The 26,986-nt window shown below is 54.2% G+C and overlaps 2 protein-coding genes across 4 annotated transcripts in view; one reads left to right on the top strand and one right to left on the bottom strand.

Annotated features, from left to right (window-relative positions):
• Positions 1 to 7,369: 7,369 nt before the first annotated feature.
• Positions 7,370 to 13,403, top strand: ATP4B (ATPase H+/K+ transporting subunit beta). Its single transcript, XM_036068856.2, has 7 exons — positions 7,370 to 7,610; positions 8,345 to 8,473; positions 10,587 to 10,700; positions 10,838 to 11,037; positions 11,987 to 12,043; positions 12,632 to 12,730; positions 13,242 to 13,403. The coding sequence occupies exons 1-7, from the start codon at positions 7,499 to 7,501 to the stop codon at positions 13,401 to 13,403; spliced, it is 873 nt and encodes a 290-aa protein (XP_035924749.2). The 5' UTR covers positions 7,370 to 7,498.
• A 1,415-nt stretch (positions 13,404 to 14,818) lies between these two features.
• Positions 14,819 to 26,986, bottom strand: part of TFDP1 (transcription factor Dp-1) — a 43,314-nt gene continuing 31,146 nt past the window's right edge. For all 3 annotated transcript variants that reach the window (XM_036068852.2, XM_036068851.2, XM_078070053.1), the window contains 8 exons: positions 26,659 to 26,780; positions 25,386 to 25,551; positions 24,871 to 25,014; positions 24,358 to 24,426; positions 22,418 to 22,569; positions 21,766 to 21,932; positions 20,878 to 20,956; positions 14,819 to 16,083 (listed from right to left, as the gene is read on the bottom strand). In XM_036068852.2, the coding sequence (XP_035924745.1) occupies positions 15,936 to 16,083; positions 20,878 to 20,956; positions 21,766 to 21,932; positions 22,418 to 22,569; positions 24,358 to 24,426; positions 24,871 to 25,014; positions 25,386 to 25,551; positions 26,659 to 26,780 (1,047 nt within the window). In that variant the 3' untranslated portion in view covers positions 14,819 to 15,935. The remainder of the gene's footprint in view (positions 16,084 to 20,877; positions 20,957 to 21,765; positions 21,933 to 22,417; positions 22,570 to 24,357; positions 24,427 to 24,870; positions 25,015 to 25,385; positions 25,552 to 26,658; positions 26,781 to 26,986) is intronic.

A 26,986-nucleotide genomic window follows, 5' to 3' on the forward strand; every position in this document is an offset into this window, starting at 1 on the left:
TAAGCTGCTTCCAGGAGGATTAGATGGCCCCTCCTCCCTGCCGCTTCCTCCTCAGGGCCCACCAGGAAGGACAAACTCCAGACCCCGAAGCATGTCCCTGAAGCTGCCCCGTCAGGCCCCCAGCCCCGGCTGACAGGGCACCTGCTTGTTCCCTTGCAGGAGCGGGAGGCCAAACAGAAGGCAGAGGGGCCCAGGAGAAACCCCGACTCAATAAAGATCGCTGGAGGCTTTCCCACTATATTTCATTTTTGTCTTAAAAAAATTCCAAGTGGGAGGAAAAACAGCTGATAACAGGAATTCAGAGAGAAAAAACCACATAGTGAACAGCTTCCTGGGGTGTCCGAGCGTGAAACCACTGGCTGGGGACTAGTTAGTATGTGGGGACCTGGCCTGACACTGACAGTAGCCTGCCCTCAGGTCACCTGCCCGCACTGGGGACCTAAGGTAATCCCAGCACCTGCCGAGGGATCAGCTCCCTCCCCTCTCCTGGGCTGTGCCAGCAAAGCATAAATGCCTAGAGAAGCTTCAGGTTAAGTTAGGACTGAAGCAGGAGACCCCCAGCTACACTCAAGGCTGAGGCCCCAAACAGAGAGAAAGAGGAGTGAGAGGGGAGTAAAGAGGCCTGGGACACACCTGGGGCACACACCTGGGAGACACCCCTGGGGGAACCACTGGGGGCACACCTGGGGGAACCACCTGGGGCACACCTGGGGGAACCACCTGGGGGACACCTAGGGGAACCACCTGGGGGACACATCTGGGGAACCACCTGGGGGACACATCTGGGGCACACCCCTAGGGCACACACCTGGGGAGACACATCTGGGGCACACCCTGGGGGGACCCCCCCGGGGGCACACCTGGGGGACATGTGGGGATGCCAGGACCAACAGAAATGTCAGATTCACACAGACATGGTCTTGTCTGTCTAGGACACAGCAGGTACTCAGTAAATGTGTGGGGACGAAAAGGAAGCGATGGAGGTTGGTTATAGTTTAAAGAGGGGAGGAAGTGAGAGGTCACAGAAACAAGAATGCAGGAGCCAGAAGAGGCAGGGAAGACCAGCCCACCCCGTGTTCCTCCTGGGAGAAGAGGCTGTCTGGGACGCAGGGAGGTTCTGCAGTGGGCGTGGGCAGAAGGCAGGGGAGGCCAAGGGAGAACTTGCTGTCTGAGCAGCCAGTCTTCTCAAGCCCTTCCCACCTACCCGTCAGGGTTCACGGGACAGCGGTTGGGGTTTGCTGTAGCCTCCGCCGCACTGTCCACAGTGTGCCCTCAGTCCGCGCTTCCCAGTGGTGCCGGCCACACCAATCGCCCAGAGATCTTGCCAAAATAAAGACTCTGCTTCAGTGGCCCAGGCTGGGGCCGAGACTGTGCGTGTCTCCCGAGCTGCCTGGGGACACAGTGGGCAGGTTGGTGTGGTCTGGGCCGTTCCGGTCCCTCCACCCCCACCACTCTGTCTCCATTACTGTACGTAATACCTACAACAGATAACAGGCCTTGGAACCGAGTACATGGAGTTGTCAACTTTATTGCTCTTTTTCAAAAATAGTTTTCAAAAAACACATTTTTTAAAACTATTCAAAATATGGAAGAAAATATCACACTTCCTTTGCCTTTCTATATAAATTTTACAAAAGTCTGTATCTACACAAACATCTTGCTGGATCTCGATAGGAGTTACACCTGTGTATCAACTTGGGGAGAACTGGCATCTTTAGTGGCTGAGTCTCCCAACCGATGAACATAACCTGTCTCCATTTCCTGGGATCCTTCAGTGCTCTCCTCACCAACATGCAGCTTTCAGCATGCGAGTCCACAAGTGTTCTCTTGGATTAATACCTACATATTCCTTCTTGTTTTGAGCAATTGCCAATGGTATTGTATGTTTAATTTTGGTATCTATGTGTTCATTGCTAGTAAATGAAATAGTTGATTTGGGGGCATTAATCTTGTGTCCTCTGCCTTGCTGAACTCACTTGTTTTGGATTTTTTCAAGTCTTTGGCATTGTCTACACGTACAACCCTGTCATCTGAAAATGGGGAGTTTCGTTTCTTCCTTTCTAGTCTGTATGCCTTTTCTTTTCTTGCTTATTCCACTAGCTGGGAAGTTTAGCACAAGGTTGCCTCAGAGAGGCGACAGCAGAGATCCATGCCTCGTTCTCAGTCGTGGGGTAGACATAGCCAATCCTTCACCACTGGATGGGATGCCGGCTGTAGAGATTCCGTCAATGCTTTTAATCAAGTTTCTGTCTATTCCCAGCCTGCTGAGAACTTTTATCATAAATGGATCTTGAATTTTGTCAAGTGCTTTTTCTGCATCAGCTGATATGATCACATGATTTTTCTTCTTTAGCTTGTTAAAGTAGGGTATTACACTGATTTTTGAATATTGAACCTGCTCTCCATCTCTAGAACATAACCCTCTTGGTCATGGTGTTTAATGCTTCTTTTTTTGAAAAGATTTATTCATTTATTTGAGAAAGAGAGAGAGAGCACAAGGGGGGGAAAGGGAGAGAGAATCTTAAGAGCCCGACTCGGGGCTCAATCCCACAACCATGAGATTAGGACCTGAGCCCAAAACCAAGAGTCAGATGCCCAACCAACTGTGCCACCCAGGTGCCTGTTTAATGCTTTTTATACACTGTTGGATTCAATTTGCCAATACGTGGTTAAGGATTTTCGTGGCTATATTTGTGAGGGATTTGATCTATAATTTTTGTTGCTGTTGTTTGTGCTTTGTCTGGTTTTGGTGAAGGGTGTACCGGCCTCATAAACCAGCCGGGAAGCTCCCTTCTATTTTCCAAAGGATACAGGGCACAATTTGTGCTCTTCATTACATGTTTGGTAGAATTCTCCAGTGAAACCATCAGGGCCTGGAGGATTTTTTTGTTGAGAGATTTTAAATTATAAACTCAATTTCCTTAATAGTTATAGGGCTATTCAAAGTATCTATTTCAAATGGGACAGGTTGTGTTTTTTGAGAAGAGACCAATTTCATCGGATTTGTTGAGTTTATATGTATAAAACTGTGTGTGGTATTTCCTTTTTTTGTCTGAAGGGTCTGTAGTGATATTTCATTTTTGATGTGATTATGTGTCTTTTCTCTTGCTATAGGTTTGTCAATTTTATTGACTTTTCAAAGAACCAGTTCTTTCACTGATTTTCCCTTTTGCTTTCCTGTTTTTAATTTCATTGATTTCTGTTTTAATTTCATTTTATTTCTTCCTTCTACTTGCTACCCCCCACCTTTTTCTGTTTTCCAAGTGGGAACTTGGATTATTAATTCGAGACTTTCTTTTTGAATGCATAAACCTAGAACTATAAACGCTCCTTTTAACACTGCTTTAGCTATGTCCCATGAATTTTGATGTTATATATTTGTCATCAGTCCTACAAATACATATTTCTTTTTAATTTCCCTCAAGACTTCCTTTTGACTCATGAATTATTTTAAATATATTGTTTAGTTTTCACATGTTTGGAGATTTTCCTGTTATCTATTACTAGTTTCTAGTTTGATTGTATCGTGGCTGGAGGACACACTCTGCATGATCTTGACTCTCTTAAATTTGTTGAGCTTTATTTTATGGCCCAGGATATGGTCTACCCTGGTCACTTAAAAAGAAATTGTATTCTGCTGTGCTTGGGTGGGGTGTTCAACAAATGTCAATGGCATCCTCTTGGTTGACAATATTGTTGAGTTCTTCTATATCCATGCTGATTTTCTATTTAGCTATTCTATCAATTGTTGAGAGAGATGTGTTGAAGCCTGTAACTAAAATTGTGGATTTGTCTATTTCTACTTTCAGTTTATTAGTCTGCTTCACGTATTTTGCAGCTCTGTTGTTTGGTGCATACACATTTAGGATTGCTTTATCTTCTTGGTGGATTAACCTTTTATCATTACACAATGTCTCTTGTAATTTTTTCTGCTGTGAAGTCTATATATTAATATAACCACACATGCTTCATTTGATTAGTATTTGCATGATATATCTCTTTCCATTCTTTCCCATTCAACCTACCTAGATCATTCTATTTGAGATGAGTTTCTTATGGATAGCATATAGTTGGCTCATGTTTTTAAATCCACTGTCAGTTTTTTGATTGGTGTATTTATAGCATTTATATTTAATGTTATTGTTGCTCAAGTCTGCCATTTTTGTTTTTCATTTGTTTTCTTTTTCCATTTTTCCTGTGGGTTACTTGAACATTTTTTGGAATCCAATTTTGATTTATCTATAGTATTTTTGAGTGTATCTATGCAGATTTTTATTGGTTGCTATTGGTATCATATATACATGACCTATCAAATTCTACTGCTATCATCTTTTTAAAGGTTTATTTATTTGAGAGTGTGTGCACACGAGTAGGGGGGAGGACAGAGGGAGAGAATCATCAGGCAGACTCACCATGGAGCACTGAGCCCTATGTGGGGCTCGATCAGATGACCCATGAGATTATGACCTGAGCTGAAACCAAGAGTCACACACTCAACTGACTGAGCCATCCAGGTGCCCCCTATTGCTATCATTTTATCAGTTCAAGTGAAGTGCAGAAATATCACCTCCTTTTATCCTTCCCTGTTTATAATATAATTACATTATTTCATTTATATACATTTAGAGTATCAGGCAATGTTATGGTTTTTGCTTCAACCATCAAACATAATTTAGAAAATTCAAGAAGGAAGCTTATAGTATTTACCCATATTTTGCTTACCATATTATTTCTTTCCTGATCCTCCAATATTCCTTCTTTTAACATTGTCTTTCTGTTTTGAACACTTCCTTTAGCCATCCTTTTAGGATAAGTCTACTGGTGACAAATTATCTTCCTTTCCTTTTCCTTCATTTGAGAATGTTGGGACCCCCTTCGTTCCTGAAGGATATTTGTGCTGGATTCAGGATCTGGGTCACCAGTCTCTTCTTTTAGCATTTAAATATACTCTGCAGCTTTCTTCTGATCTCTGGTTTCTGATGAATAATCTTCTGTAATTCAAATGGTTTTTCTCTGGCTGCTTTCTAGATTTTGTGTGTGTGTATGTTTTCAATTTTCAAAAGTTTAATGATGATGCATCTTGGATTTTGGAAGTTATCCTATTTGGGTTTCAATCAGCTTCTTGAACTTGCAGGTTTGTGTCTTTTGCCAAGTTTGGGGAGTTTCCAGCCCTGCCCTCCTTCTTCTCTCCTTCCAGAGTCCTGACAACACGGATGTCACATCTTCATTACAGTCCCCCAGATCCCTGAGGCACTGCACATGTTTTTCTGAATCTACTTCCTACTGTTCAGATCAGGTCTATTATTTTTTCTCCGTGTCACTGATTCTTTTCTCTATCCCCTCGCTTGTACAGTTGAATCCATTTGCTGAGCTATTTTCACTATATTTTTTGAACTTAAAATCTCCATTGGTTCTTTAACTTTCTCTTTGTTGAGACTTTTTTCATGTTTCAAGCATGTTTATAATTGCTCACTCAAGCATTTTTATCATAACTGCCTTAAAATCTCTGATTCCAACATCCCTGTCACCTTGGTATCGGCATCTATTGATTGTCTTAATTCACTTTGAAATCTTCCAGGTTTTTGGTCTGACGCATGATTATCAGTTGAAACCTGGAAATTTTCCTATTATATAATCCTTTGGTTTTAGCTGGCCTTCTCTGACTCTACTCCAGCAGCAGAAGGGGGTGGGCCCCATCTCATTACTGCCAGGTGGGGGAGAAGTCTGGGCTCCCCACATTGCTGGAGCCTGCTCTTTATGGGGTACCTGTCCTACATGCTCAGAGCACGGTGTGCAGGAGGCTGCTCTCTCCCTGCCTCTCCCCCCACAGGCACACATCCAGAGGTCATTCTGATAACATGTGCAGTTCAGCACATACTTTCATGTGCTTCCACTGAATGTGGAAGATCTCATTCAATGACTTCTAGAAAGAATTCATGTCTTACTCATTTCAAGGGTGTGTCTACACCTTCCAGATGAGGGCATTTATTCTGCGAGCAACATTTGCTGCACTGTATCTTCAGGCCCCAGCAATTGGGGTCCAAGGCCCACAGACTGTGGGCAATTAGACTGCAGCCTAATGCCCCTCTGTGTCTTACTGACCTAAAATTCCAAAGTTGTGAATGAAAACAGTGTTGCGGAAAACACACAGAATTGGTTCATTAAAAAGTTATGAGTCCAAGCTAAAATGATGCTATTCCCTCTGAATCTCTGGGTGCTTGTTTTGCTAAAAAACTCTAAATCATCCTAAAGAAAATAAGGCAGAACAATTACAAGAGCATTTTTCATTATTCTTCTTCACGGGCCCGCTACATACACTGCCAAGGTCTCTTGGTTCTGGCCACGCATCAAGATGGTCTGCAGGGTTGGGGCACCTGGGGGGCTCAGTTGGTTAAGCGACTGCCTTCGGCTCAGGTCATGATCCTGGAGTCCCAGGATCGAGTCCCGCATCGGGCTCCCTGCTCGGCAGGGGGTCTGCTTCTCCCTCTGACCCTCCTCCCTCTCATGCTCTCTGTCTCTCATTCTCTCTCTCGCAAATAAATAAAATCTTAAAGAAAAAAAAAAAAAAGATGGTCTGCAGGGCTTACAGCTATCTGGGCACTCAGGCCGTCTGGCAGGTCAGCTCCCTTAGAAACGTGGTGGTGGGACAGGTGTCAGAGAATCCAAGGCACCCAGCAGACGCGGAGGTGCTGCCAGGCCAAGCGTGCCCCGCCTGGACACTGCTGGGGTCCTAAAGCCACCCGCACAGGTCACCAGGAGCCCCTGGGCCCAGTGGCTCTCCACTGGGTCAGAACTGCATGTCAGCAAGATGCCAGGGACTGGCGTGCTTTCAATTTTTAGAAAGTACCTCTAGACTGTACGTGAGTTCCTCATAGACACAAAGCAGTCATAAAGGGCCCCAGGCACACCCCAACAACAGATCTCAGAGGACAGCACCATCGCCTCCACTAAGCATCAGAAGTGATGCGAGGTGAAGATGGGAACCCTCTGAACCCTCTCGTCTAGAACAGAGCCTCTGGCCCCTTTAGCATGTGGCCCTGTCTTCACTGTCAGACGTGTTCCCCAGCAAGTGATAACCGGCAGGAACGAGAGTGGCGGGAGCCCCCTGGGCCGCCGCCCCCATCAGCTCAGACCAGGACCATCTCGGGCACCATGCCAGGGTCGGACCCACCCTGCACTCCTCACATCTTTGCCCCTGATGGAAGTGAAAGGAGCAGAGCTGAGGAACTGCTGCTCCTGCACCAAAGTCCTCCTTGCTCGGTATCAGGACAGACAAGGACACGGCCAAGGGCAGCCCGAGCGGAGGGGAGGGAGGCGACAAGGGGGGAGGCATCTGATAGCCGCTGTTTGGATAGCAAGGTGTGATCAACAACGCCTTGGTGCTTTCCCTGGAGCCTGTCTCCACAGTGCCTCTGACCTCCGGGGGAGGAGACTATAAAACCCAGAGGCCACCCTTCTCCTCTTGGGCTGGCTGTGGGCAGCACCCCCATTCTGCAGGATGGCAGCGCTGCAGGAGAAAAAGTCATGCAGCCAGCGGATGGAGGAATTCCAGCACTATTGCTGGAACCCGGACACGGGGCAGATGCTGGGCCGCACACTGTCCCGGTGGGGTACGTGCCCGGTGGGGGACGGCAGGGGACGGCAGGGGAAGAGGGGGCAGTGGGGGATGGTGAGGGCAGCGGGGGACAGCGGGGACAGCGGGGACAGCGGGGGCAGCGGGGGACAGGGACGGCGGGGACGGCGAGGACAGTGGGGGCAGAGGGGGCAGCAGGGACGGTGGGGGACGGCGGGGGCAGCGGGAGACAGCAGGGACGGCGGGGACGGCAAGGACGGGGACGGTGGGGACGGCAAGGGACGGGGGGTGGGGGGGCGGCGGGGACGGCAGGGACAGTGGGGGACGGCGGTGACAGCAGGGAGGCGCCGCTCTGAGGACATGCACAGGACCACCCACCAGCAGTCCAGGCGCCCAGGACCTAGGCCCTGCCAGGGCTTCTGGCCAGGCCACACCTCCCTCACCAGATGACCCCAAAAGCCCATTTCGGCTCTGATCGCCACTGACAGCAGATGCCTACAAAGTGGGAACATCTGAGGGGCAGCCCCAAAGGTTCAGCCCTAGATTTGAGAAGAGCATTTTTAAAGCTATGTTCCTAAAACTTATGATTTTTACAGACTTTTAAGTTAAGGGGTATGGAGCATCTCTTGGGTGATGAGAACATTCTGGAACTTGACAGAAGTGATGGTTGCATTCTGTAAACACCACCGAGTCCCTCCCTAAGACGGTGAAACAGTGAGTCTCGCGCGGGGTCCCGCAGGTCAGCTGCGTCTCACCTGCCTCTCCCCACAGTGTGGATCAGCCTGTACTACGCGGCTTTCTACGTGGTGATGACCGGAGTCTTCGCTCTGTGCATTTACACGCTGATGTGTACGCTCGACCCCTACACGCCCGACTACCAAGACCAGCTGAAGTCGCCAGGTAACAGGGCCGGTGGCTCGCGCCTGGACACCAGGACCCCATGCGTCAGGGCAATGCCGGGTCCCTGCAGAACAAAGCCCAGAGAGGCAGCCTGAGGGGCCATTCCCACTGGCAGCCCCAGGGTCCTGAAGGGGCACACCAGGTGTGGACAACCCCTCACCCTCTTTTGAGGACGGTGGCCCCAGATTATGGTCTGACTTAGGGTTAGTCTTAATTATTAAAACAGATTTAGTAATAGAGCCAGTCTTTACCTCACTGACTTTATATGCTGACAAACACACAGAGAACACGTCTGGGAGGATGTATGAGACAGCAGGGAGATGAGGAACAGAGGGTCTGTGGGAAGGAAAGGGCTTCTGCTTTCCACTGGACATCCCTGAGCACTGTGGGAGGATCACTTCCATAACCACACGTTCTCAGAGCACAGTTTTCTCTAAGAGCAGCTTGTCTCTCGTCCCGTTTGAGGCTGAGCGCCCACTCCCGTGAGTCGGCACCGAGAGGAGAGGTCACTGGTGACAGCAGGACTCCAGGGCCTGAGCCGGAGAGGTGGCACCTCCTAGGTCCTGGGGACGGTGGCTTACCCCAGCTGCCTGCACAAACCAAACAAGGGCAGGAGGGAGCTGGGGTGAAGGAAGGGACAGAGAATCAGGGAGGAAAACACACTCTCCGGCACGGTTACTCAGAACGTTTATCACCCACACGTCCTTAATACTTTCTAAGGAAGCAATAACCGCAGAAATGCCCAACAGCAGTCCCCGCATTTCCCCAGGAGAGGAAAGGAAAATGCAAGTCTCTAAGAGACGGTGGGTTCAAACACTGGAGCCGGGGTGGGTGTGCTCCCTCAGGCAGGTCCAGCTCTTCTGCCGGGGTCTTCAGTGAACACCCTGATCAGTGATCACAACACCCAAGTGCTTTACTGGGTGTCATTTCTAGAGCCAACCAACAGATAGCCATGGAGGTTTCAATGTAGTTTCAGAGCAGAACACAGTCCGTTACAAATCTCAGGATGCAGCCACCCTATAATCTGTCCACAACCCAGTGGGTGGAAGGGGCAGGGGAGGCCGGGAGATGGCGACAGCCGCCACTGACGTGTTTGAGCAAGCCCTGAGACCACGGGAAGCGGCTGTAGAACACACACGGAGTGGGCACTCGTGACGGGTACCCACTTTCTCCCCTGGGTCAAATCCCCTCGAGGTCTTTATTTTTAAACCACATACAGCTGTGACTTCCACAGCATCCATGAAACAAGAGAACACTAGCTCACTTATTTAAAAAGTCACATCAACGGGTCTGGCTTCGTAAACTGTGGAACATTCACACGGCAAAACACGACGGTATTTGTGGACGGAAGGAGGTGAGTCAGCGTGACGATGATGTGCTTGATGACAACGGCATTGGAAAACGGAAGAATGAGGGGCCCCTGGGTGGCTCAGTCGTTAAGCGTCTGCCTTCGGCTCAGGTCATGATCCCGGGGTCCTGGGATGGAGCCCCACATCGGGCTCCCTGCTCAGTGGGAAGCCTGCTTCTCTCTCTCCCACTCCCCATGCTTGTGTTCCCTCTCTCGCTGTGTCTCTGTCAAATAAATGAATAAAATCTTAAAAAAGAAAAAGAAAAAGAAAAAGAAAACAGAAGAATCAAGTAGGACCTGAGTGGTAGGATTCCATTTATCTAATTGATGACACAGGTTTGTGCATCTTTGTGTGAACAGAAGCGAGGACGCCCACCAGACATGCAGCTGTTCTGACTCCACACGAGTGCATCTTTTCTTGTACAATTAACACGTTGTCCGATTGCTTTCAGACTTGACCAACACCAGTAAAGAGTTTTCAGATATGCATTCAAACACAACTTCATTTAGCCGCGCGGTCCCGACTGGCTGCCGGTGCGGCTCCCGGGCGGAGGGTCCCTGCTGAGCTAGTGCCACAGAGAACACTGGCCACAGCCTCCCGCCCAGGGGCCCTCGAGGACCCAGGCCCAGGAGGGACCGCAGCACCCCACGCTTGGCCGCTGGGCCGGGCCAGCCCTGCACGCGGCCCACCTCCATAGCAAGCAGCTGGGATGTGGCCAACACTCTGGGGGGAACAGAATGAGATGTGTCGTGCTCTCTCTCCAGGGGTGACCTTGAGGCCGGATGTCTACGGGGACAAAGGCCTGGACATCTCCTACAACGTCTCTGACAACAGGACCTGGGTGGGCCTCGTGCACACACTCCATGACTTCTTGGCAGGTGACGTTTAACACGCTTCCCGCCTCTTCCTCCCCTCCTAAGACAATTTCGTGGAGGGCCGTGGGCTTCGCCGCCCTCCACCAGCCCCCGGTGGCTGTGGTTGGAGGTCAGCACCCACAGGCAGTCTGTCCCGGCAGGCTACTCGCCAGCGTCCCAGGCGGAGAGCATCAACTGCACCTCCGAGAAGTACTTCTTCCAGGAAAGCTTCCGGGCCCCAAACCACACCAAGTTCTCCTGCAAGTTCACGGCAAACATGCTGCAAAACTGCTCAGGCCTGACGGACCCCAACTTCGGCTTCGCGGAAGGAAAGCCGTGCTTTATCATTAAGATGAACAGGGTGAGTGCAGAGGAGCTGCAGACCCCTGACCCCGCCGTGGCCTGCAGGGGCCAGGGTGCCTGGTCCTCGTGTGACCCCATGCATCCCTGTGCAGGGGTCCGGGCTGGCAGGGCTGGGACACACGCCGCAGCCCCTCCTAGGGTAGGATGCACCTGTCACGTTGGCTCAGGAGCTGACCTCTCCCCAAATACAACCTGAGCACAGCTCAGACACAGCCCCGACGTCATGCTCTGCGGCACCTGGACACGGAGCAGCACAGTCCGGGCTGCTCAGGGCGGCCATGTGCACACAAAAGCTTGACAGCAGCCGGGCTGTGTCAGGTGCCACGAGGACAGCTGGGAAGCATCCCAAGCAGAGGTTCTCACTCTGGGCCAGGGACCCTCTGCCGGGCATGAGGGAGACTGAACAGGCCAGTGCAAGCAAACCACAGGAGGGCATGGTCCATCCAGCCTTGGGGTGCGGGGCAGGGGGACATCCCACTGGAGGCCAAGGAGGGCAAGAGGCTAGGGGGATCTCTGCTCCGTGTTGGCCAGCAGGCATGCAGCACTAAGAAGCTTCCTTCCTGAGAGCCTAGGGAAGCCACACATCTGTGAATGGCACAAACTCCTGGGTCCCCGCGGGGTCTCGACACTGCCTGGCGGGGGGGAGCCGTGCACACCAGGGCAGGTGTGTGGGGAGGGCGCCAGGCACAAGCAGGCACACACCAGGGCCGGGACCCAGGAGGCCAACAGAGCGTGACGTGGGAGCAGCGAGGTGGGCACCGCGGAGCGCCAGAGAGGGGTGGCCACGGCTCGGAGCCTCCCCGTCCAGCCCTGCCACGTGCCGGCAGCCAAGACCATGTGGGGCGGGGCTCTGGCTCTGAAGGAGCTGCCGGCCGGACCCCCAGCTTGGACAGGCCGCTCACGCACGCAGCCGAGGGGAGAGCTACCAGGACGCCCTCTCCTTGCAGATCGTGAACTTCCTCCCCAGCAACAGCACGGCGCCCGGAGTGGACTGCACCTTCCTGGTGAGTGCACGGCCACACCACAGCCGCTCTCCCCTAAGTTCCCCTCACGGCCACACGAACCGTCACTTAGAGCAGCTTCACCGCAGGGAGCAAAAACCTAGGAAGAAAAACTGTTATCTTTTCACTGTTTTGCTTCGAGGAGCATCGGGAACAGTGTATCACTAACACCCTTCCAAGTATTTGGTGGCAATTTGGAAAAACCTGCTAAGAGTTGGCATTAATTTCTCAAAACCAGTTTTAAATCATAACACCTAAAAATCAAATGTGTCTTCGTGGCCTATTTTCTAACGCTTGTTTTCCAGACCGAAGGCTCCCTGCTGTTAGCAGCAGCGCCCACCCCCCAGAGCCCGCCTCGCCGTGGGGTGAGGCTCTGCCTCGTTCTGTGTCCTTCTGCAGTCACTCGACTGCACGTGTGGGCTGACTTGAGCCTTTAACAGACACAAAGGGCCCCCCATCTGTGCTCGGACAAGCCCCAGCTATCCACGGGGCAATCCGCACACGTGCGGACACAGGCAGACACGCACAGACACGCGCCCGCGCTCCCAGACGCCGTCTCACGCACGCCGTGGTCTCCCCGCTCGCCCCCAGGACCAGCACAAGGATGCCCGGCCCCTGCAGGTGGAGTACTACCCGCCCAACGGCACCTTCAGCCTCCACTACTTCCCCTACTATGGGAAGAAAGCGCAGGTAGGTTTGCTTCTTGTTCCCCAGCCGCAGAATCGTCTCAAATTTAGCAATGACTGCCAAAAGGAAAGCCCTCAACATTTCAGTTACACAGATGAAACGACGGTGACTGTGTAGCCCTCTGGGTGTTTCCCTACCTGAAAACACACAGCTCTCCTGCAAAACACAAATATCAAGCCCAATGCTTTCACTTTCCCAGAGTTTCCCAAATCCTTTCAGACAACCATATACCCATTTTAAAGCACATCCTCCAAATCTCTGTTTTTCCTGTTTTTATACTAATTTTCATCAAATATAATTTGAACTCGAATTTGTCACTGGTGCTATCTCCCTACCCCAGACCGGCTCTCCTCGTTCCTCACGGAGAGAGGGAGCGCCTGCACGCGGCCAAGCGTGTGCACGACAGCTGTGGGTGGGCTGGGCAGGCGGGCGGACCGTCTCCGAGCCGGCCGACTGGTCCCGGCTGCGCAGTCTCTGACGCTCTCCTCCCCCCGTCTTCTCACACGTGCCCCAGCCCCACTACCACAACCCTCTGGTCGCCGCGAAGCTTCTCAATGTCCCCAGAAACACAGAAGTTCTCATCGTGTGCAAGATCCTGGCAGACCACGTGACGTTCGACAACCCCCACGACCCCTTCGAAGGGAAAGTGGAGTTCAAGCTCAATATTCAGCAGTAGACGGGGGCCGGCCTGCCCCGTGGGCCCCGCCGACCGCAGACCCAGCTGCCGTTGCTCCCCACCAGACCTCGCGACGCTCTGCGGCCAGCCCGGGAACGGCAGGCAGGAACCTGTGCCCCCAGCGCTTAGCGCAGAGTCAGCGGCCTCTCACTAAATCCTTTCTGCTCTTTGACCCCGAATCTGTAGCTAGGATAACGACGCTGGGCCAACGTGATAACCCCGAGGCAGCAGCGACCCGACTAACAAGACCCTAAAGATCGTTCCAGGCCGACTTCACATTCCTCACCATACCTTCGTTTTTCTAACATCGATGAACTCCCGGTACCCACGTCAACGTGAAGACTGCTCACGCTCTCAGGGAACACGGACTTACGAGAAGGGGCATTCTGAAGGTTTGCTCTTATAAGAATGGAATTCCTAAACTGTAAAAATAAAACATTAAAGTCATTCTTATTCTATGTAAAACAATCACGTCTTTTCTGATAAAGGGAAAATATAACAACAAAATCACTTTCTCTTTAAAAATCTTCTGAAAGTTTCACACCCCCGTCAGGAAATTCAGACGAGGCTGGAGCGGGGCTGCCCCCGAGAACTCGCGCAGCCGCAGGAGGTGAGCGGGTGAGGCGTGAGGGCGTCACGCGTGGGGTGGGGTCCAAGCCCCAGAGGAAGCCACAGATACGAGCCCGCCCTCCAACACCCAGGGACGGACGGGCAGATCACTCCAGCCCCTGTGCAAAATCCCGGAACGAGAGCATTCTGATCAAACAAACCTGCTCTCCCGGAGCGTCCCCTCCAGCCCGGCCACCGTGCGACCTGGTGACCTGATCCCACAAGCACCAGCACACGTTGCCGCCCGCAGAGCGACATGCAGCGCAGGGTGGGAAAACTCAGACCCCCGAGGACAGGCAGTCACGCCGCCGGGAGCCAGCTGCCCGCCCGCGTCACCTCAACGGGTGCTGCAGGGAGGCCGCCTCAGGCCTGCGGGCACACAGCGGCCAGTGAGCAGCAGAACTCGCCGGCCGCCATCGCCGGCCCCCCGCCCTCCAGTTCCTGCTGCCCTAAGGACAGTGAGTCACGAGTGGCAAGAAAGGACCAGCCGTCACTTCTCCACGGCACGGCGGACGCCCCTCCGAGGCCTACTGTCTCCCACGTTTGTACGACACTGTGCTGTCCTTTCTTACCTTACAACCTTACTCCTGAAAGTCAAACCCCCGGAATCAGTCTCAACCCCAGGGCTCAGGAGGAAGGCGGGGGCCGCTGTCCGCGGGGCGGGCACGGAAGGGCAGGAGCGCTTCGGCGTGTCCACTGGGCCCCCCTCTGGCCTGGCAACCACCCCTCGCTCAGCGAGAAGCAAGACTGACACAGAAGATAAAGTAACTTGTGGACAAGAATCCTGAATTAGAGGAACACAGAGCTTGTTTAAAATGCCCATGCGCGTTTTATTAATAAAAACTAACAGTGCCAAGTTAAACAAGTCAAACAATTAAAGTCTCTTTATATTCCATAAAATATTACAGAAAAGTTTATTTGTGTTTCAATAAAAAGACTATTGTTTAGAACAGGCAGCTGACAGCAACTGTGCGGTTAATGGTTCTTTGTGAATAAATTTTAAAAGGGACTACTGCCTGTCCTGAAATTCCTTTTTCTTTTTATAAAAAAAGAACTATTAAAAATGATTGACAAATTCTGAGTTAAAAAACTGTTAGAACATTCTCTCTATTTAATGTCAACTTCATCATAGATTACAAGAAGATGCTCACGAAACAAAGACGACGTTTGTTTCCATTCGTGTCCTCAGATGACAGACGTGTGGGCCTGTAAACACGACACAAGAGTCCACGCCCGCCTGTGAGAAATCAGGCGGGCCTCCAGGAGCACGCGCGCCCGAGCCTTCCGCCGCTCTCACAGCTGCACCGGCACGGCAGGAAATTTGACCAAACAAAACAAAAACAAAGAACTTCGCAATCTGCTGCAACATAGAGAAAAAAGAAGTATAAACTCGATGGAATCACACAGTCAATATAATTTAAGGGAAAATAAAGTCACGATACAGTTAATGGCGCTGGACGCTGAAGAGCAGAGCCCGCCGCTCGCCGGGCCCCGGACGCCCCGAGATGCGACAGCATCGGGAGGGGGCCGCTCGCCCCCAGCAGCTGCACCGCTCCCGACACGCGGCGGACACGCGGCGCCCAGGCGCACAACCCAGCGTGGCACTCGGGCGACAGGGACAGAGCGCCCCTGCTCCGGCGCGCTCAGCAAGGAAGGAGCAAAGTGAACTCTGAACGAGAAACAGACGTGAAAACAAAATCCCAGACAGTGAAGAAAGGCCCTGTGTCGCCGCTGACGTGGAAGCGCACCACAGCTCACCCGAGACCCCGCGGAACACAGCCCTCGCCTGCTGGCTGGAGCCGCACGCACGGCCGGGCCACAGCTCACGGCCAGTGCCCGGGAAGGAGGCCGAAAGGAAACAGACGGCCACGGCAGAAGCAGTCTCTCCCGAAGCAGACCGCGAGGGCGGGCCGCGGGCGGGCGTCAGTCCTCCTCCTCGTTCTCATTGAAGTCGTCGTCCTCCTCCTCGTCCTCCCCGACGTAGGACACGGGGGTCTCCACCCGGGAGCCGCTGTACTGGGACCCACTGGAGCTCGTGGCCAGCATGCCGTCCGCACCATTGGTCAGGTCACTGTGAGGACGAGGCGAGACAGGGCGGTCAGGCAGAGTGGGGAGCCCCACGCCTGCACCAGCGACCCCAGCACTCCGCCTGAGCCCAGCCTCCACGACACAGAACTGAAACAAGGCAACACCAGCAGCCACGGGGTCGGGGACTACGTCACACACACAACCCCACGTGCTCAAGCTGCAAAACCACAGCTCCTTCTTCCAGGCCTTGTACTTGGGATGCCCTTGATCTCCAAGGGAGGGGGAACAGGTTAGGAAAAGGGGCCCCAGGAAAGGACAGAGGACCCTCCAAAGCAAGGCTCCCCAGATAGCAGTGCATGCAAGGTGCCCAGCGAGGTGCGTATGCATGTGTATGCACATGTTGTGTGTGGTTGTGCATGCACAGTTGCATGCACATGCTGTGTATGTGTGGTTGTGTGTGTGCACATGTATGCACTGCTGGTCTGTGCTGTGTGTGCACACGTGTGCACCTGCTGTATGTGTGTGGTTGTGTGTGCACATGTATGCACGTGCTGGGTCTGTGGTGTGTGTGCACACGTGTGCACCTGCTGTATGTGTGTGGTTGTGTGTGCGCATGTATGCACGTGCTGGGTCTGTGGTGTGTGTGCACACGTGTGCACCTGCTGTGTGTGTGTGGTGTGTGCACATGTATGCACGTGCTGGGTCGGTGTGTGTGCACACGTGTGCACCTGCTGTATGTGTGTGGTTGTGTGTGCACATGTATGCACGTGCTGGGTCTGTGGTGTGTGTGCACACGTGTGCACCTGCTGTGTGTGTGTGGTGTGTGCACATGTATGCACGTGCTGGGTCTGTGGTGTGTGTGCACACGTGTGCACCTGCTGTATGTGTGTGGTGTGTGCACATGTATGCACGTGCTGGGTCTGTGGTGTGTGTGCACACGTGTGCACCTGCTGTGTGTGTGTGGTGTGTGCACATGTATGCACGTGCTGGGTCTGTGGTGTGTGTGCACACGTGTGCACCTGCTGTATGTGTGTGGTTCTGTGTGCACATGTATGCACGTGCTGGGTCTGTGGTGTGTGTGCACACGTGTGCACCTGCTGTATGTGTGTGGTTCTGTGTGCACATGTATGCACGTGCTGGGTCTGTGGTGTGTGTGCACACGTGTGCACGTGCTGTATGTGTGTGGTTGTGTGTGCGCATGTATGCACGTGCTGGGTCTGTGGTGTGTGTGCACACGTGTGCACCTGCTGTATGTGTGTGGTTGTGTGTGCGCATGTATGCACGTGCTGGGTCTGTGGTGTGTGTGCACACGTGTGCACATGCTGTATGTGTGTGGTTGTGTGTGCACATGTATGCACGTGCTGGGTCTGTGGTGTGTGTGCACACGTGTGCACATGCTGTATGTGTGTGGTTGTGTGTGCGCATGTATGCACGTGCTGGGTCTGTGGTGTGTGCGCACACGTGCACGTGCTGTATGTGTGTGGTTCTGTGTGCACATGTATGCACGTGCTGGGTCTGTGGTGTGTGTGCACACGTGTGCACCTGCTGTGTGTGTGTGGTGTGTGCACATGTATGCACGTGCTGGGTCTGTGGTGTGTGTGCACACGTGTGCACATGCTGTATGTGTGTGGTTGTGTGTGCACATGTATGCACGTGCTGGGTCTGTGGTGTGTGCACACGTGTGCACCTGCTGTGTGTGTGTGGTGTGTGCACATGTATGCACGTGCTGGGTCTGTGGTGTGTGTGCACACGTGTGCACGTGCTGTATGTGTGTGGTTGTGTGTGCGCATGTATGCACGTGCTGGGTCTGTGGTGTGTGTGCACACGTGTGCACCTGCTGTGTGTGTGTGGTGTGTGCACATGTATGCACGTGCTGAGTCTGTGGTGTGTGTGCACACGTGTGCACCTGCTGTGTGTGTGTGGTGTGTGCACATGTATGCACGTGCTGGGTCGGTGGTGTGTGTGCACACGTGTGCACCTGCTGTGTGTGTGTGGCTGTGCATGCGCATGCAGGTGTTGGGTGTGTGCGTGTGACTGATGCGTGATGCTGCGCCATGCATATGTCAACGACACCCAGGCCCCACCCTCAGCTCCTCTGGCCCCAGGGCAGAGCTCAGGAAACTGAGCTGAGACAGGTGAGCCTCACACAGCTGCTCTGCAACCTGAACTCCCGAATCAACGCCAAGGACCCCACAGCTGTCTCCCGTCTGGTGAAATGGCACTTGCTGAAAGGCTGTGGGGCTGGCAGGGTGGAGCCCACGGGCGCAGGGGGGTGGAGCTGCAGGGCCGGGTGCTGTTGGGAAGCAGGCCGCTCCGCCCTACACTCTGTCTTCAGACGGGTGTCTGGAACCCGTCTACGCTGCCACTGTGCCCCTGGGAGTCTCGACAGGGGACATCTAACCATCTCCATCACGCCTGCAGGGGGCCTACTAGCATCTGAGCCCCAGGGTGCCGCTAACAGCTCACAAGGCACATGGCAGCGCGCACGAGAGTCATCTGGCCCCAAATGTCAACAGCGCCTCAGGCAAGGCCATGGCCTAGAACAGAGAGATTCTAAAAGCCGGGATTCTGAGGAAAAGCTTCTGGGTTCAGCCACCTCCCAGCACCTGGCAGAGTGGGTCAGACACCGTCTTGGGGCACCAGCAGGTGACAGCCCATACCCACAAGATGCACACGTCCGCCCCGATGTATAATCTGCTCAGATGGTTGTCATCAAAACTCATTGTGATTTCGTAGTATTTGAGCAGCAAGAAAACGTATCCTAAGAAACAACAGATACTAAAGGGATACCAGTCTAGAATTTAAAGCTCAACAGAGATCCTCCAGATTCGAGCCAGACACTTCCCACAAGCACACAGGGGTTCGGGGTCACCCCAGGAGAAGCCCCACGCTCAGTATCCTCTCTGCTACTCAACTGGAAGGCCTCCAGCCGCCTGCCTCAACATGACAGGACACAGAAGGACAGAACTACCCAGGAGACACTGCTGTTCTAGACTCGAAAAAGAGGGGGTTTGGGGCGTGGGCTGACTCACGAGCACGGCTCTCATCGGGCAACACAGAGGGGAGCCCCCAGTGTACGGCACCCACACCTACCACAGGCCGGAGCTGGGGCGCCAAGAACGCTTTTCTTTACACACAACCCTACGCGTATGTTTTCTACTAGTATTTAGTAACACCATACGATAAGAACTATTAAACATTAGGCTCTTTGACAAAGGAACTCCACATCTGTGAAATCCAGCCCAGCAAAAAAGTCAGAAAGGGTAAAAAAAATTTAGCCATAAAGCTGCTTCAAATTGCATCTTTTCCTATAAGCGGGAACCACCTAACTGCCCAAGAAATTATTGTGCCTTCATAAAATAATGCCAGTTTCTACACTGGTTTTTTCCTGAAATGGTAGTGAATTTACTTGCCTTATTATAAACCTGATGCGAGTCTCCAAAACTCGAATCAATACCCAAATCCTGTCTCTTAGAATAACCAGTGCTCAGCATCCCAAAGACTGACCTCCACACACACGCACAGCGGGAGGGTTACAGTTAAAAACTGGGCTGATCTCCGCCCAAACCTGACCCGGGCCAGACACCCCACAAAGGACTTCAGTGACGACCCCGTGGCCAGTCCATCTCACGGTGCAGGCCAGGAGCCTCACCCAAGTCACAGAACCCTGGAGCGCAAGACGGCCACAGAGCACCGCATCACCCTTTCGCAGATCAATGCATTTTGTTGAATCTACAGACTACTAATCTATCTCTTATTTCAAGAAATTAAACATCTATTAATATCTAGAAATGGTAAGGTAATATGTATAACATATAATATGACGTAAAAGTTAATAAAATCATTGTTTTGTCAATACTTAATACGGCAATTATCTTACACTAATCTTTAAAAAACTAAGATAAATACCCAGGGACGATATAATTCTGCTTTGGGGGATAGCTAGATCAAAGGCTAGTATGTTTTGATTTAAATAATAAAACTTCAGAAACACAGAAAAAATACATACAATAAATTAAGTAAAGTGAAAAGAGGGGGCGCGCCTGGCCAGTCGGTGAAGCATCTGCCTTCAGCTCAGGTCATGATCCCAGGGTCCTGGGATCGAGCCCCGCAGGGGATCTGCTTTTCCCTCTCCCTCTGCCACTCCCCCCTCCCCAGCTCATGCTCTCTCTCTTGCTCAAATAAAATCTTAAAAAAAAAAAGAACAAAATTTTATGTACCGTGTGACCTCAAGTGTGTTCACCTCAAGTGCGTTAAGCAGAAGTAGGAAACACAGATGGAGAAACTCCCCGTCCCTCAGGCTACCTGCAGAGGGGCTCAGGCAGTCTGGACCCCACCGCACCGCATGCTACTTTTTAAAAAATAAAAGTCATGGGGCGCCTGGGTGGCTCAGTTGGTTAAGCGACTGCCTTCGGCTCAGGCCATGATCCTGGAGTCCCGGGATCGAGTCCCGCATCAGGCTCCCTGCTCGGCAGGGAGTCTGCTTCTCCCTCTGACCCTCCCCCCTCTCATGTGGTCTCTCTCTCAAATAAATAAATAAAATCTTTAAAAAAATTTAAAAAAATAAATAAAATAAATAAAAATAAAAAATAAAAGTCACGTGTCACTTTGAAGTTTTAGGGAGAAGAAACCATAAGACGCTCCTGTCCACCCAGTGTACAAGCCACGGGGGGCCTCTGGGGCGCACAGCTCGAGAGGAGCCCTGGCTGGGAGTGGCCAACGCCGACACCGCGGCCAGACTGGGGGGTCCCCCCACCCACGCAAGGAGCAGTCAGAGCCGGAGGAGGGGCTGCCCGCAGGAGAGCCAGGGCCCCGCTCGGCCCAGAGCTGCAGTCACCTGGCAGAAAGCCTTGTGCCATTCGAGGTCGAAACCGATGACGTGACGAACACCCCTCCGACTGATCCCTGAGCCATCTCTGAAAACACAAGAACACAAAGCAAAGGTCACAAGAGAGGCTCACGCTGCCACGAGGCGGGTACGGGCCAGACAGCTGACCAGCCAGCAGTTTCTCTGCCAGGACACCGGCCGTCCTCCCAAGAAGGCGCCCAGTCCTTAATTTACGTGACAGTGCCGGAAAGCGGGAAGTGGGGCCGCGGGCGGGAGGACCCCGACTCCCCAGCCTGGAAGACGGCACACACAGGGGCACGGCCAGCGTCGGGTGCTTCTATGGAGCGCTGGCTAGGGCGCCTGCCGGCAGCTGCTACAGTCTGATGCGGCCCAGCGGCTCTGGGGGGCAGGCCCAGCAGCTCTCTCACCACAAAGCGCCCACCGCCCCACAAAGGCATCCCAGCAGGTAAGGGCGGCAAGAGAAGCAGAGCACAGCTGCCCCAGCAGACACCTCCTCAGCCCCACATCAGGAGGAGGCGCACACAACCCCCTCGGAGCCTTTTCTGGGTTACCTGCCGTGCAGGCCACCCACCTGCCTCGGGGGAGCCACCACGCCCTCTGAGAATTCCAGTCTCTCCCTACCTGAACCCGGAAGGTGAAATCCTAACTTAACACCTTCATCACATAAACTACGCCGGCAAACCCACAAAATGCCATCGTGGCCTCCATGCTCCACAGTCCCCACAGGCACCCTGCCCGCCACCCCCGGCCGCCCCCATCCCCCCGGCCTCCCCCCAGTCCGGCTGCCGAGTGCAGAGTCGGCCTCAGCAAAGGCGGGCCACACATCCAGAGTGGGGTCTGGCCCCGCGGCCACCAAGGGAACGGGACACAACGGACCTGTCACGTAGGGTTCCAGCGCTTTCGGCACCAAACTTCTCGCCATCTTCAGGTCTTCGGCGGAGCAACTTCCAGACTCCAGCCCGCAGGCCATCCCCATGCGCTTCAGCACCTCTATGTCATCATGGATCTCAAACGTGTTGTCAAAGTTGAACAGATACTCGAACCTGGGGGACAAAGTCACCGTCAGAAAAGGAGTCACTTGCCACGTTCATCGCAGCGCAGGGCCCCAAGCGGAGACGCCCCACTCAGCCCAACCTCCCTCGGCACCCCCACTCCATCCGGTGCCCTCCAAATCCCACCCACTCAGAAGCGGTGACGCATCACAAAGCTCCGTGGCCCGGGTGGCCCCCGAGAGTGGGCAGCCCACCTGCGCCCCGGCCGACAGGGAACCCTGGCCGCGGTCTGTACGAGGGTCAACAGTTCTGCTAGCAACAACCTGACAGAGTCCGTTTCCCTTTTACAAGGTAAACACAAAACCAGGGTCGTGAGAAGGAAATCTGTAACTTCATCACGCCACAAGACTACTGAATAGTCAGATACTTCCACGAAGAAGTGACGGGCGTGCCGCTGACCCTGAGGGTGGCCTTCTCCACCGGCCTGAGGCTCAGCTGGGACCTCAGGGCGGGGGCCCACCTGTCACTGGACCTACTTGTCATTGGAAATGCTGCAGTCGATCACAGTCTTCTTGCTGGTGTTGACGATGATGAAGGGCAGGTGGATGACGGAGTTGGGAGGCGGCGGCCGGCTGGCCTGCTGCTCCGCCTGGCGGTTCCTCTGCACCAGATTCTTGAAGGCAATTTGCTATAAAAGATGATCCACCAGCACATGGTCACACCAGCTGCCACCAAACTAAAGCCTTGTCCGTGGGCGTCGCGGACGACCCGCCCAGCCCCCCAGGGCAGCAACGGGGGTTGAGCCCCTTGAGAGGTCAGAGCAGCTGGCGGATGCCAGGCCCGGTGCGGGCCAGGCAGAGCGCGCGCACCCTGAAAACCAAACACCCCGAGGGGAACGGAGGCAGGCGCTCACACCGCTAAGACAGAAACCTCTCCCAGGAGGGTTACAAGAAACGCGTCAGTGCTGAAGCTACACCCCTCCTGTCCCTTCCGTGTCCAAGAAGGCGGACGTTCGGCTGAGCACCCGGAGCCTCCCAGAGCAGCAACAGAAGCAGACCCGCGGGCACGGGGCTCTCTGGTGACACACACCTTCACGCTAACTCTCCTGCAGTTAAAGCCAGAAAGCACCCCTCCCGCCACAGTGCCCCTCGAGGGGACCTGGGGCTCACAGCTTAGCAGGAGAGGCGGTGACTGGATCTTTTCTGTGACTGGATCCCTGCGTGGATGCCACAGGGAACGGAGAGGAAGAAAGAGGGACCGCTGCCCAGCAGACGTGTGCCTGCTCTTCTCCTGCGTCCCTCGGCCCCGAGGCCGCTTCCCACCCGCTAAAGCACTCTCTCCCTGCTCTGGATGCCTCTGCTTGGGCAGAGGAGCGACCCTGGTGCCCCCGTGCCCAGCGCACCCAGCAGGGCAAGACGCACACCCTCTGCTGTGGTCTGCGGGTGCTGGGCCAGCACGTGTCCCAAGCCCCTCGCTGACCCCTCCTGGCCCTTCCCCGTGTTCAAGTATCTCCCAACATCAGCCACTAGGCCTGTCCTCAGCCCCCGCTACACGTCCCCGCAGGGTCCCAGGGCTCCCCCATGCTCCTCCATGCTCCCTCCACAGGCACCTCAATAAATCACTGCTAAGCCATGCTCCCTTCCTTGGCCAACCACCACTTCCATGGCCGCTGCCCCCACACCCCAGGCCCCCGCCAGACAGCACCACACGGCCTCGGTCCAGGGACCGGCCACCCCCTACAGCAGGTCCCTGGTACACATCTGTATTTCTGCTTCCAACCCTGAATGGGCATCTCCAGGACCCTGCAGGATGACGGCCAGACCTGGGGACATCTCTGCAGATGCAAGGGATGGCGACACATGTCCACCATCCCACATGCTGACCTCTGACCCACAGCCGCCATTTCACACCCCTGGTCTGGGGTCTGGTACTCAGAATGCACTTCATACCTGTCCCAAGGAAGCTTCACGTGCTGCCTTCCAAGGGGCATCCCTCCCGCCATTCAGACTGTGACAAGCAGCGCACACGCGGCACGTTCTCTTACACATACACGCACTCTCTCTGGGAGGAAGGCCCGTGTCTGTAAGAGCTCATGTCAACACCACCTGAGCAGAAGCTCAGCGGCTGCTTGTGAAATGTCCATTCAAACTCTCAAAGGAGAGATTCTCCACGGCGGACACACGCCAAGGCCGCAGACAGTACTGAACCCTGCTTATCTGCATTTCCTCCTAGACCTGCGCTCTAGGACAGAGCTTGTAGGCAAGGAGCGGTAAGAGATGGACAGTACGAGCAGAGTGGGTAGGACAACGCCCGGAGAAAAGCTGCATGGACGCCCCTCCCGCCCTCCGTCCGCACAGGAAGAGGCGCAGGCGCGGGACGTGCTCTGGGCCTTCCGATGTGTCCAGGCAGCAGATCAAGGGGCGCAGGGGACGCCGCAGCGGGAGGGAGCCAGACTGGCAGAGAGCAGCACCCTTACCTGCAGGATGAGCTCCTGAAGCTGAGACTGTTTCTGCTTGATCCTTTCCAGCCTCCTCTGCCTCTCCACCTTCAAAACAAAGACAGTGGCGTTACGACGCATCCAGCAGCGCCCCCTAGGGACGTGCTCTCGGAACCCGTTTGCCAAAATCTAAGGACGGGCAAACAGACGACCTAGAGCCGACCGGGCACGTGGGACAGGACGGGGCGGGGGGGAGGGGCGGTCTCTTCAATCTCAAAACCGCACACTCTTCCCCATCTTCTCTCGTCTTCTGGACACAGCGGCTGTAAGACTCAAACCCCACCACCAGGGAATTCCCTACGCTGGGGTTCGCTGCAGGCTGGACGGGCCGCACGCCAACATTCGGTGGGCAAGCGTGGGGCCCGGGGAAGCAGCTGACCCCCAGGCCAGGCCAGGCACCCCCAAGACACACAACAGAAATGTCCGCTCCAAACACCTGCTCTGGGGCAAACCCACAGGGGCGCAACGGGAAATAGAAGGTGAGCCGTGTACCTCTAAATTCTGACATTCCTGAGCCGAGTTGGTGGGCAGACCAATCCACTTGATCTCCTTCTTCTCCTTCGAGATGATGTTCATGGCCATCAACACGTTTAAGGCATCATAGACTCGCCGTCTTATGTTCTTCTGGTCGTAAGCCTGGTGGCAGACAAAGCGTGAGTTTTCCAAACCGTCCAGAACAGCTCACAGACCCAGAACACATGCAGGAAAAGGCAGTGCAACCTGCTCATGCCCCGTGAACGCCCCAGCAGCAGCTGGGTCACGCCCAGCACATCCCCACTGAGCCCCGAGGAAGAGGGCGTTTCTCCGGGGAGCTGGCCTGATAGGAGCCAGAGCCCGCGCCTCCCACATCCCAGCATCTGGGGAGGGTAAGGCATCGCGCCGCAAACAGGTCCGGGAAATTCTTTTGCATTGTCCTCTGAACTGTGTGTGTCTCCAGTTGTTTCAGAGAAACCCAGAGGGAGCCGTACGACGCTGGGGCGCGTCCCTGTCACGCGGCACATACTCACGGACTCGTTTGGTAGGATGTGGTTGTCGGCAGCACTAAACTCTGCGACCAGCTCATCGGCCACCTCGTTGTAGGACGTGGTCCCCTTCCTCTGCACCTTCTCGCAGACCTTCATGGAGAAGTGCCTCAGGCCCTTCCCGTTCTTCTCCCCTTTCCTGTGGCGCTTCCTTCGAAAATACAAAGGCACAGCAGCGCCCTCAGCACCCTCCGCGCCAGCCCCAGGGCGACACATGTTCACCCACAGGCTAGCAAGCTGGGCTCGGGCCAACACCCCGGGCACAGCTCCAGGGACCCGGTGCGTGCGCACAGCCCACTGGGCACAGAGCGCACTGGACGCAGCCACGGGGCCATGGCTCCCTTGCTTCCTTTAGGGGCCAGAAAACGGACTTTCAAGGGGCCAGGCCTCAGATCTGCACCAGCCCCCCAGGAACACGGGCACACACCCGAAAGGGCAGGAGCCGGTGCGCGTCTACCGCATCCTGATGCGCCAACACTGCTTCTTAGAGATGTCCACAGACGTGGGAATTACGGAACTTTTACTGCCAACTTAAGAACTTTGAGGGAAAATCTGAGCAGACTAGGAGCCGAGGCGGCGTGGAGACCACGTCAGCCATGTGGCGGCGGCACCCGACACTGAAGACCGCAGTGCGCTTCAGATCGCGGGAAACCCTGCGTCTCCACTTGTTAAGTCACCGCGCCAAGGAAAGGGTGGCTCTGAGCTTCTCACTGGATGATTCAGGGAATCATGATTTTTGCTTTAGAACCAATACAGACAATAATGCCAAAAAGCTTTGTTTTTGTTTTTAAGGAAAGTCCCAGAGCTGACCTCTGAGTAAAACGGTTTTCTGACACGGTCAAGGTGACAGTGGGGGGCCTCCCGCGGGGTCACTGTGGGGCAGCAGTTACAGAGCTGCGGTGGGTGAAGCGCCGGCAGCCGGCACGTGGGCGCACTGTTCCCTAGACGCTACTTTCCAGTGCAGACAATGGGAAAAGCGCCAAAGTCACCGCAGCGCTGACAAGCCAGCTTCCTCCTCCTCTTCGGCCACAAGCTGCCCACCCCTTACAGTGCCGCCACCCCCGAACCGCGCGGGGGGGGGGGGACAGCTCCCACCCCTTACGGTGCCGCCACCCCCGAAACCGCAGGGCGCAGCCCCCCTGCAGCCAGACTTCTCCTTTACGAGGAAAAGTGCACCTTGACTACGTCTATTCCGGGCACGACGGCCGGGCACGTGGCACAGAGAGCTGGGGGTTACAATTCTAGGCAATGTGCTCACCCGGCAGACCAAGGTGAGGGGTCTGAAGGCTGGTTCTGTGAGACAAAGTGAGTGTTAGGGGTGTGTGGGCTTCCTACCACGATAGTGTTGGGCGCTGCAGGTCTCTGAGGCGTACCAATTACCTACAGTCAAAAGAGACAATTCAGAACACAATCAGCAATCTCCCGCATACGACCCTGCCATTTTACCATTTCCCATTCTCTAGAGGTACTGCCGAGTTCCATAAACTACGAAGATTAGAGAACACGGTCGCGTGAGCACCAACAGCTGACACTGCTGAGCTAGAGACGCCATCAGTCGGCACTTCTGTTCTGAACGAGTCGTGTCC

Source organism: Halichoerus grypus, chromosome 4, assembly GCF_964656455.1.
Source record: "Halichoerus grypus chromosome 4, mHalGry1.hap1.1, whole genome shotgun sequence".
NCBI lineage: Eukaryota > Metazoa > Chordata > Mammalia > Carnivora > Phocidae > Halichoerus > Halichoerus grypus.